This window comes from Danio rerio, chromosome 15 (genome assembly GCF_052040795.2).
Source record: "Danio rerio strain M-AB ecotype USA chromosome 15, GRCz13ab, whole genome shotgun sequence".
NCBI lineage: Eukaryota > Metazoa > Chordata > Actinopteri > Cypriniformes > Danionidae > Danio > Danio rerio.
In genome coordinates, this window is record NC_141035.1 from 28,135,001 (window position 1) to 28,147,313 (window position 12,313).

At 34.2% G+C, this 12,313-nt stretch overlaps 2 protein-coding genes across 3 annotated transcripts in view; both read left to right on the plus strand.

Moving 5' to 3' along the window:
- aifm4 (apoptosis inducing factor mitochondria associated 4) overlaps positions 1 to 3,349 on the plus strand; it is a 10,533-nt gene extending 7,184 nt beyond the window's left edge. The window contains 9 exon segments of one of the 2 annotated variants that reach the window (NM_001431153.2): positions 1 to 97; positions 174 to 245; positions 328 to 391; positions 520 to 596; positions 672 to 789; positions 1,057 to 1,155; positions 1,855 to 1,930; positions 2,802 to 2,906; positions 3,039 to 3,349. The exon segment at positions 1 to 97 is cut by the window's left edge and continues 19 nt beyond it. In NM_001431153.2, coding sequence (NP_001418082.2) covers positions 1 to 97; positions 174 to 245; positions 328 to 391; positions 520 to 596; positions 672 to 789; positions 1,057 to 1,155; positions 1,855 to 1,930; positions 2,802 to 2,906; positions 3,039 to 3,072 — 742 coding nt within the window. In that variant the 3' untranslated portion in view covers positions 3,073 to 3,349. 2 annotated transcript variants of the gene reach the window in all.
- A 3,626-nt stretch (positions 3,350 to 6,975) lies between these two features.
- pak4 (p21 protein (Cdc42/Rac)-activated kinase 4) overlaps positions 6,976 to 12,313 on the plus strand; it is a 34,389-nt gene continuing 29,051 nt past the window's right edge. The window contains 1 exon segment of the mRNA NM_001002222.3: positions 6,976 to 7,168. The gene's annotated coding sequence lies outside the window, so the exon portion shown is untranslated.

Sequence of the window (12,313 nt, forward strand, 5' to 3'; positions counted from 1 at the left end):
TCTCTCTGACAAGGCTGCCAGTGTCACTGTTATAGGAACCAGTAAGTTTCCTTTCCAGGCATCACTGGGATCAGACATTGGAAAAATGACGATGCAGGTCAGAAAGCATTGGTGTATTTGCCTAGTTTTCAGCTTTCTGTTATTAATTGCAAGATATTTGTCTTCTGTTAAAGATGCTGGAGGAGAAAAATGTGAAGTTCTACACAAGTAATGGTGTGGCTGAAATTCGAGGTGAAAATGGAAAGGTACTGCAAGAAGAAACATTATTTTTAAATGATCATAGAGCTGAAGTCAGTGCGTTGTAAACTCACGAACACTATTGTTTAGGTCAAGGAAGTTGTTCTAAAAAATGGTGAAGTCCTTCCAGCGGATATTATAATTGCGGGCATTGGTGTGTACAAAAACAACTTTTTTTATTTCCAGTTTTGTTGTTGTCACTTAAACCAAAACTTTCATCCATTTATTGTTTACAAAGATGTCATTCACAACTCTGATCTCCTTAATATATTGTTTTCAAAGGTGTCATTCCCAACTCTGATTTTCTTAAGGAGACATTGGTGGAAATTGATTCACACAAAGCTGTTGTTGTTGACAAGGTAAAAGCCGTCACATCAAACAGAGTGAACTCAAACGAACTGAACAGTTTTTTTAATGACATCTTTGTTTTTCAGTTCATGAAAACCAACATTCCTGATGTCTTTGCTGCTGGAGATGTGGTGTCTTTTCCACTTACTTTGGTCGGACATAAGAGAGTCAATATTGGACATTGGCAATTAGCACAAGCTCATGGTAAGACATCTAATAATAGATTCAAGGATTAAATTTTTTGCAAAATATCCTGTTTTGTCAACATGGGAATAAATGACATTTGAAACTGTATAATAAACTGTAAAATAGAAAACTTTGATCGAAATTGTAATAGCAGTTCAGGTATTTACTGTAATTCTCATATAATTAATTACATTTCTTTCCAAATCATTGAAGACATTTACAGACTGTTGAATAGTAGTGTGTGGTACTGTTTAAAATACTGTACGTGTTTGTGTTTCTCCACAGGACGAATCGCAGGCTTAAGCATGTTGAATCGACAGGTTGAAATAAACACTGTGCCTTACTTCTGGACCATGCTGTTGGGAAAAAGTATTCGGTATACAGGTGACCATTCCTAGATACATTTTTATATATTTTTTTAATGAAATATGTGTTTTTAGATTGGGATCAATGCCTTTTATCTGTTTATTCATGTTTTATAAATTCTAGACACAACCTTATTCAGTACAAAGAATTACACACACTTCACTATTCTAAAACAACCTTAAATTCCATCCTTCGATTTTCCCAACATGCAACAAGTGTGAAGCTGCTGATGGTACCTTAGCACATCTTTTCTAATCCTGTGTACAAATTCAGAGTTTTTGGTTAGAAATATTTCAGTTCTTTGCTAAATTTTACGATTGTGTTTTACTCCCTGACCCAATGATAGCAGTTTTTTGTTGATCAGAATTTCTAGAGACTCTCAACTAAAGTGTACTGTTACCTGTTCAGTATGACATGATCACTAAAAAAGTTATACTTTGTTTCTGGAGGAAAAATGTTAGACCTCTTTTTTTTCTGATTGGCTTATTGTACTTGCCTCCACTTTACATTTGGAAAGAATTAGTAATATTTGAATTTGGATATTTGTAAGTTTTTTCTCTCTCTTTTTACATCCAATGCTGTGCCTTTTTGTAGGTCATATATGTCTTGTATGTTGCCACTTTCCCTTGTTTTTATGCTTTATTTTACATTTTGCACAGATTATTGTTTCATGCAAAAACTATAATAAAAAATATACACATTTTTTTTACCTTTTAGGCTATGGAGAAGGATACACTGAGATTGTTTTCAAAGGAAGTACGGAGGAAAGAAAATTCTTGGCATTTTATATTAAGTAAGCTAATAGTTCAACAAGAAATCACTTGACTTTTCATATGTGCACCCTAGGGTCCCTTTTTAGTGCGCATGTTGTGAGCAAATTTAGTCACCAGAATAGTATGTGCATAAGATTACACACCACCTACATTTTGCACATGGGTTTGAATTGTTTTTGCACTACTTAATCTGTCCAAAAGGTGTCAACACTGAATCAGGCTGCAGTTTAAAGGGATAGGTCACCCATAAATAAATATTCAGTCATCATTACTCATCTGCCACTAGTTCTTTTGTCAAATACAAAGATATTCTGAAGAATGTTAGAAAAAAACAGCCATTAATTTCCATAATATTTTTAGTTCCTTCTGTGGATGTCAATGGCTGCTTTTTATATGCAACATTCTTTAGAATATCTTCTTTTATGTTTAACTGAAGAAAGTTTCATCATATACAATTGAAGAGTATGCAAATATTTAGATGATTTAAGTACAATACAATTTGTAAAGTAATATTTTTATGTCTTTAAGTGGATGTATTATATCATGAGAGACCTTCTTTAGCTTTGTTTGCCAAAAAAAGAGATTCTTATTATACTTAAAATGCTTATAATACTTATTATACTCTTATTATATTCTTATTCTCACCATTATAAAGCTTAAACAACAGTTTAAAGCTGCTATAAAATTCCACCCAAATCCTCATTTTTTTTTTACATACAATGTTTTGGTGAAATGGCAAAACAAATAAAGCTCCAAGCATATATAATTCTGTAGCTGTGCATTAGACTATGCACATGTAAAAGCGTATATAGGGATTTAAAAGTACACAAATATTACAAATGTCAAATTTAGGATCTCTCTTCATTCATCACTGTTTACCTCATGATCCAGGGATGAAGAAGTTGTTGCAGCTGCCAGCTTGAACTTTGACCCTGCTGTTGCAAGGTTGGCGGAAATGTTATTGATGGGGAAGAGGATCACTAAGGCGCAGGCACAGTGAGTATCAATAAGTTACAAACCAACAACTCTTTGCATCCATAAGCCAGATCTATTCATCCAAATGTGTGATTTAATTTGCATGCATTTCAAAAGTCACCAGAATACACCTGAATTTTTTCTGCTTTACAGATCTGATAACCTCAGCTGGTTGCAGCTCCCATGAAAGTGCTTTAACCACACTTACCTCCATGAATTTACTGATTACAGTTTGTTCATCTGTCAGTTTATTTGACTGTCATGCCTATTGCTTAATTATTGACTAAGTTTTGCTCTATCTTTCATACTTTTTTTGTGTTAATGTTTTCTCCCTGTATAGAGAAAACTCTTCTGGTGCAGCTATTTTCAGAAACAACTGAAGAACAGCTGCAAATCTTACTATGTCATCAGTTACTAAATAACAAGACTTTTGCTACTTAATAAAATAAATAATGTACAATATACATTTTCATTACTTTAGTAGGTTAATTATCTTTAATTTAGTTACAAAGTTTAGAGTAAAATGATGGTGTATGTTTAATTAAATTGTTTATCTTGGTTCACAGAGCATTAAATTTCACAAATATGGGTTATATTTTAAAGAATTTATTATAGAGGTGGCACGGTGGCTCAGTGGTTAGCACTGTTGCCTCACAGCAAGAAGGTCACTGGTGCGAGTCTTGGCTGGGCTAATTGGTATTTCTGTGTTGAGTTTGCATGTTCTCCCTGTGTCCGCATGGGTTTCCTGGGGGTGCCCTGGTTTCTCCCAAAGCCCAAAGACATGCGCTATAAGTTAATTGGGTAAACAAAATCGACTAGTGTATGAGTGTGTGTGTGTGTGTGTGTGTGTGTGTGTGTGTGTGTGTGTGTGTGTGTGTGTGTGTGTGTGTGTGTGTGTGTGTGTGATTGAGAGTGTATGGGTGTTTCCCAATACTGGGTTTCGGCTGGAAGGTCATCTGCTGTGTAAAACACATGCTGGAATAGTGGTTCATGGTGCTGTGGCGATGTCTGAAATAGAGACTAAGCCGAAGGAAAATGAGTGAATGAATGAATGTAATATAGCAGTATTTTTGTTATTAGTTCATAATTACCTAAGGAAAGCAAACTAAACCCTTATTGTACATGTTTACATAAAAAGGTGTCTAAATACTCATGCCAAAATACATTAAAATTCTTTCAGCAAATTAAATTCAACACAGTCTGCACTTTTCATATACATGTTTTCTCAATTACACAATTATTACAATCACAAGAACAGTTTTTATATATAACAAAATACAAATGAAACTAATGCACACATTCCAGTTTTCTGTAAGATTGTGTATTATATGTTAATAGAATAATACAAATTTTGTTATTGAGATCTTTACCGTGACATGATAAATTCTGTATTCCACGAATATGCAAACAGGGGCCCGCAAGTGAGAATAAAGAGTTCTTGAAAAATGTTTGAGGAAAAAAACATTTTAATGTAATTTTTAACTAATAAATTTTTAAATATATACAGTTGAAGTCAGCCCCCCTGAATTTATTTAGCCCCCATTTATTTTCCCCCAATTTTTGTTTAACAGAGAGAAGTTTTTTTTCAACACATTTCTAAACATAATATTTAATAACTCATTTCTAAAAACTTATTTATTTTATTTTTGCCATGATGACAGTAAATAATATTTTACTAGATATTTTTCAAGACACTTCTATACAGCTTAAAGTGACATTTAAAGGCCTAACTAGGTTAGGGTAATTATGCAAGTATTGTATAACAATAGTTTGTTCTGTAGACTATCGAAAAATAAATATAGCCTAAAGGGGCTCATAATTTGGACCTTAAGATGTTTTTTTAAAAATTAAAAACTGCTTTTATTCTTGCCAAAATAAAACAAATAGGACTTTCCCCAGAAGAAAAAATATTATTAGACATACTGTGAAACTTTCCTTGCTCTGTTAAACATCATTTAGTAAATATTTAAACAAGATTTTTTTTTTTAATGGAGCTAATAATTCTGACTTCAACCGTATACACACTACAAGTCTTGTCGCCTATCCAAGTTTTAGAAATATCAAATAATAACTTGACTTCTAGTTGATCATTTGGTATCTGAAGTGGCTTATATGAAAGGCAAAGGCCTCTAGATTATGCTTATTTTACCAAAATAAAATATGATCATGCCTTGATTTCAAGTCTTGTCACTTATCAGAAATAATGTACAGTATAAAATATAAAGTCATAGTGCAGTGGAAACAAATTTAATTGTGTGACTCCCATTAGTTTGGAGGTCTGCATCAATACATGTCTGCGATTACTCAAATAACTTATTAATAAAGTCATCTGGAATGGCAAAGAAAGCGTTCTTGCAGGACCCCCGGATTGATCAAGATTCTTTAAATTCATCTTCAACGGCTCCTCCATCTCTCCCCAGACATGTTCAATAATGTTCAATCCTGGTTACTGGGCTGGCCAATCCTGGAGCACCTTGACCTTCTTTGCTTTCAGGAACTTTGATGTGAAGGCTGAAGTATGAAAAGGAGAGCTATCCTGCTGAAGAATGCATGCCCCCATACTAAATGTGATGCCAAATCATGATTTTTCCTTCACCAAACTTGACTGATTTCTGTGAGAATCTTGGCTCCATGCGGGTCCCAACAGGTCTTCTGCAGTATTTGTGATGAGTGGGAGGCAGTTCAACAGACGATTCATTGGAAAAATCTTCCTTCTGCCATTTTTCCAAATGATCAACTAAGTCAATCGCTCTTATGTTAAATTTGTTTTGGTTTAACATCACTTTTTTTTTGAGTTCGGCTCTCTTTCAGACTAAACTGTTTTAGGAATTTCAATACAAAAGGAAAAAATGGCTTTTGTTTTGTTTTTGTTACTTTAATATTGGATTATTATCCCTTTACAGATATATTCATGTTCAGAGTGATGGTTGTTTCGAACTAAAATGGTCCTGTGGTCCACTACAGTAGACATGCTGTAAAATTTAAAATAAAAACAAAATGTAAAAACTTTAAACTGTAGAATTTTTTAATCCACAGGATATAGGAAATCACAGAAAAAAAAACTAAATTTTCTTTGGGTTTCAGGAGGATAAAAAACAATGTGAAATTCAAACAATCAAACAGAATTTGAATTAAATAATGAGATTATGATGAATAAATATTACATGGATAAAAATGTATAATGTAATAGAAATGATTATTATATATAATGGCGACGTGGTGGCAGAGTGGGCAGCAAGTTTGCCTCACAGCAAGAAGGTCACTGTTTTGAGCCTCGGCTGGGTCAGTTATTCCTGTGTGGAGTTTGCATGTTCTCCCTGTGTTTGTGTGGTTTCCTCCTGGTGCTCCGGTTTGTGTGAATGCGAGTATGGATGTTTTCCAGTGATGGGTTGCGGCTGGAAGGGCGTCCGCTGCGTAAAACATATGCTGGACAAGTTGACAGGTTACTCCACTGTGGCTACACCAGATTAATAAAGGAACTACACTGAAAAGAAAATGAATGAATGAATGATGATATATCATACAACATATAATAAATTATAATATTTTCTATTATTTTTCAAATAATATTTAAGTTCATTCATAAAATTATATCCTCGCAGTATAAATTTGGTCTTCACAAAAGAAACTAAAACAAATAGCATTTTATAGTAAATATTATAGAGCTTTTAAATCATACTATAGTAAAGTACTTTAATTAATATGTTGTGATAATTATATGGTTGCAATGGTAACACAACAACTATAGGAATAAAAACAAATGACCCAAATACTGTCGTTTTCTACAAATATAGGCTATAATACAGCACAAAACAGTGTACTGTAATAAAATCCAAAGGATAATTGTCTATAGTATGTTGCTACCTTCGATAACAAAGAGTTGTAAATACTATAATATACAACAGTATAGTTCATAGTATAGTATTTTTTCATGTGAAAATGATACTTTCCATATTTTAGGATGGGATCCTTCGCACGAGGATATTTGGAGGTCAGTGGCATTAAAACGACTGAAAGCCCCTGGTGTATATACAGTAGATTACAGTATTGTATATCTAACATATATGGAGTGTCAGGGCCTGCTGGGGGCAGTGCTGGGCGGTCAGTTCCCCGGATGAAGCTTCGCTGTGAATATGGCGCAGACACAGAGAGCACGAGCAGCGCGCTCATGAGGGCTTCACTCACTGATACGCGCACTTAGCCCGTTTAAGCTAACTTTACAGTCTAGAAACTTCACCGACCATATGAAGTTTATTTCTCCACAGACGCACTTCTCACTACAGGTAAGACTTCTTTAAAGTCGTTTACATTTCAAGCGCGAGTTGTTTGTGTGTCGGCGCAGGTTGTTTTTGTGTCATGCTGGAGTTTCGGTGAGTTTGGTCGTCGTGCTAATTTAGCTAATTCCTTAAAGCTAGCTGAGTAGCTTGGGCTGCTGATTGTCAAAACATTAACTTAAGATACTTAATGTTAAAGTTGCTTTCTTTGTAATGTCACCGAAATCGTGCTATCTCTGTTTTAAGTTTTATGGAGGGATGATTTACGGTAGTTCGCGGTTATTACTAACGTTACAGCTGCTCTTTTCTTTTAAGACTCGATTCAAAAGACATATTTGTGAGCTGTTTCTGGATTGTCGTATTAAAATGAATAAGTTATTTAATTTAGTAATTTTTTTAGGGGTCTTAAACTACTTTAAAGTTTGGCTAAAGTCATCATGCGTTATAGGTGGAGTTAATAGAGCAGCCAGTGACAAAATACGAATGAAATAAGACAAATGATTCAAGACTTGCTGATCTGTTCGAGCTTGTCACGTTAATCCTCAAATGTTGGAGCGATTTTTAACTGGACTGATTAGACGTCGTGATGCTGACAATGTCCGTACATATACAGTATTCAAGATGCTTTACATAATCTAAGCCTATTTTGTATAAAATCTCATACTATTGTTTCCAGAAGTGTCTTTATCAGCTAACCCATTTCCATTTGAAAAAGCGTATAACTTGTATAAAAAAATCGCGATCTTGTAGTCTTTTAGTGTTTAGTATCGATGGTTTTGAGCAGGCAGTATTTGGTTGCACCTGTAGTATCGATCCTGTTTGATTAACTGCATGTGTCGCATGAGGAGAGAGTCGTTGTTTACATCATGTGAAGAGCTTCCTCTAAACGTTTTAAAAAATGTTTATTCATTTTTTAACCTACTTGCATTAGAGAAACTTGTCTGCTTGACCTTAAACATGTAAAGCCATGCACATTTAAATAAAATGATATATTGTAGTAATAATGAGCTGGAAAGTAAGGCGTTGCAGGTACATTAAGAATATAGACCTGAAAATAGGGGAGAAAAACATTCAGTTAGTTGCAAATATTTTATATAGTCAAAACAGAAAAGTCTCATTCTGATGTAAATGAATGAGTTATTTATTAAGTAGACTCTCTTTTATAAATTACATTCAAAAGATCAGTTATACGAGTCATCAGGTGGAGTTATACTATGCTAGAGTTGAGCATACAGAGCGCTTGGTTCTCATTGACTGATGAATGTTATGAAGTGTGTAAAGATTTTTTTATTAATTATTATCTTCACCCTGTTACAGTTTCATATCACTAATGGTGAATTACATGTTTATTTATCAGTCTCTAATGACAGCACAAGAACAAAACATGCATAATAAACATTAGGATAAAAACGTTTTCTTAATCCACACATAATGACTTTAATTATTAATTAATTGCTCAATTAGACAGGTTTTCTATCAGTTTTTCCCCACATAAATGCATGTGTACACACAAATATACCTGAGACATTTCTTGATATAATTAATCTAGAAAAACATCAACTGTCATACTGTACTTCCTCTACTATAAGCAGCAGTAGATTATTAGCTCCTGTTTGTTGAATTATTAGAATTATGCACAAAGGAAATGCATAGATGTTTCAGTCCAGGAAATCTTTTTCATTTAAATAATAATTTAATAATTCATCTAACTGTCATGAGGTGTGGTAACTGTAGTATTATAGCAATAATTTACTCCAGTTCATTAAATAATTAGAAATAATAATGCACAAAGTGGTCATATAATGCATAAATAAAGCTGTTTCAGTCCAGTATATGTCTTTTAATGTAAATAAAGTAGGGCTGTGCAATTTTGACTAAAACTGACATTGGGTTATTGAGTAGAATTTGAATGGCAGGGAGAAGCTGGGCGCAGTAGGTAGTGCTGTCACCTCACAGCAAGAAGGTCGCTGGGTTGCTGGTTCGAGCCACGGCTCAGTTGACATTTCTGTGTGGAGTTTGCATGTTCTCCCTACTAGGGTTGTAACAATATACCGGTATGACGGTTTACCACGATTTGAACGTGCACGATTATCATACCATGAACAATTGCATATCAACGGTTTTAACCCTTAAAGACCGAGACAGCCGCCCGCGGCTAAAAATAAGTATTGCTCTTAAATGTTTAATAACTTTTGATCCGCTGATCCGATTCATACAATTCAAAGATTGGCATAAAGAAGAGAATCTCAGCTTTCCAGTGCCGTATCACATAATATTCGCGGACTTTCAGAGGCTCCGGAATCAGTGCGGTTACGTCATCAACATTTGACAACGCTGATTTGACAAAGAAACGCTCGTCACTGTGTCTCCGGACAAATCAGACATGATACATTGATGCATTGTCCCTCCTCCATGCCCAGATTGGTTCAAACTCGCTATATCACAACCAATAAGCATAGGTTTCGCTTTTGTTTGTGGACCAAGCTTTTTGAACAACACGGAATGAGAGAAAGGCATACATTTATGCGCGGCTAAATAAAACGCAAAAAAAAAAGTTTTGCATGAAATAATTCTCATACTAAGTACTTTTGCATGCACAGCAGCACAGAAACATGACAAAACAGTGACACAGCAAAGACGAACTGCTGCTCTTGCTGTTTTCAAAAGACGCAAATGAAGATGCAGCTGTTTGTCTGCATTGCATACAACCACATCCAAATCCATGCTGGCACATAGAACCTAAGGATGTTCCATATTGAATCTAGTTTCGTTATGTAACTATTTATAGTATAGTAAATATTTATATCTATTTTTTACTGAGGATTTGCACCATGTTTATTTGGACTTTATTTGGACTTTGACACATTATTTATTATTTTCTTATTTTTATTTGTTCATTGTAAGTGGTGTTGTTTATAGTAACTAAAAATATATTATTTGGAAAAAGTCAAATTTGCTTCACTGTTCTATTATTTTGTAACATTTGTAACATACCGTATACCGCGAAACCGTCAAACCGTGGTATTATTTTAGACGATTATCATACCGTGAAAAACTCATACCGTTACAACCCTACTCCCTACGTTCGCGTGGGTTTCCTCCGGGTGTATGAGTGTGTGTAAATGTGTGTATGGATGTTTCCCAGAGAAGGGTTGCGGCTGGAAGGGCATACGCTGCGTAAAAAAAAACTTGCTGGATAAGTTGGCGGTTCATTCTGCTGTGGCGTCCCTGGATTAATAAAGGGACTAAGCCGACAAGAAAATGAATGAAAAATGGATTTGAATGGCTTTATTTGGAAAAAAAAATATTTTGAAGTAATTGGAATAATTTTGTAGAGCATTTGCAGAAACTATAAGAAACCAATAACAAGCATTGATAAATGCAGTAGAACAAAAATACAAATAATATCTAGCAGCATTCTGATACACAAATTAAATAGCCAAATGTAAAAAAACACCATGTAGTCTTCATCGTATATACATTATTACAAATAGTCTTTCTTAAATTTGAAAACCAAAAATATTCTGCCGAATCCTTTAAACTGGTTTAAAATGCTTACATGGGCTTTAAGAAAGCATGCAAACAAAAAATGAAGGGAACATAGTGGGGTCACTGCAAAATGTAACCATAAATCATGTGTTTTTCAACTGTGGCTACTGGTCATCTACAGCCCTGACTCCACATTACTAGTTCTGCAGTGTGAGTATTGCAAATGCACATATCGCGGTATTATAATCTTAAATTGTGCAGCCCTAAAATAAAGTTGACGTTAATCTTTTTTTAAAATATAAAATCAGTTAAGAATTTGAAAATTTTTATTATATTAATTGATAAAATTATTTTAATTTTGTTAATAAAATAAAAGTAGGGCTGGGCGATATGGCAAAATGGGTTCTCTAATTATTATTATCCATATTTAAAGATAACCATATATTTTTTGATACAAGCTGTTAATGCCTTCTTAGTTCTTAGTTCTTCAACAATGACTCAAGCCACAAAAATTAGAGAGTCCATTAAGTGGCATAACATATTTTTGGCTGATAAATTTTCAGTGGCCAAATATTTGCTGCATCTTTAATAATCAACACACTTTTAGATTCCCATTGTTGCACATTTCTGCTGTGTCATTGGCTTTTAGATCAATATAGAGTTAAAATGTCCAGAGCTTATCATTGTTATTGACAAATTTATTGCGATTTGATATAATAGAGTTTATTGGACCCGCTGTAATTACAAGCCCTAGTAATTCACACAACAACAAAAATAGGCTTTATAGGGTTAAATGTGCTCTCTGACGACTATCTGAGATCACCATCAAGCATATATTTTCTTTATCAGTGGTTGTAAAAGTATGTGTGCAACGTAAACATTTTAGAATTTTGCATTATCTTTGTAATGGTAAACTACCACTCTTAAAGGTGATTTTGGAGGTTATTCTTTAGGCAGTAGTTATCATTTAAAGGTATTGTTCATCTAATAATAGACATTTAATCACCATTTATCTCTTTAAAATGGTTTCAAACCCTTTTTTAAACAAGATATTTTAAAGAATGCTGGGAAATACAACAGAAGTCAATGGCTAATGGTTTCTGACATTCTTTAAAATATTGTCTTTGGTATTTGACAGAGGAAAGAAACTCAAACAGGATTGTGATGAGTAAATGTTAAGAGAACTTTTTGTTTTTGGATGAACTGTCTTTCTGTACTACCTTTCCTCATTTGTTGTTGTTTCACTTTCTTTTACCTGTACTTGTTTCCAGCAGGGTGGGTTTGTCAGGATATGTGTGTGCTTTGAGGAGGTGTGATGGGAGATTCAGACAGGGGTGCAGTCTGTACCGGGCACTCCAAACATTCCTTAAATACTTGAGTGCCGGACAGGGTCACTCATAGTGTGCAATCTCCCATGCTACCGCTTACTTAAGCGTTTGCCTTTGTCTTTGCGAAGCTCTGTTTGGTATGTTATCACTTCGGTTAGATCTGAATGAGAAAATGTTCTATTGAATAAACAGTTTAAATGTTGGTCATCGTGTTGATTATGAATGACACTGACCTAAATTTCTAATGTTCTTTAATAAAAAAAAGGCTTCTTTGAGATTGAGAGTTTGAGGAAATCAAGGAGTTTGGAGAAGCTTTGCAGTTTTTTGCAGTTAATCT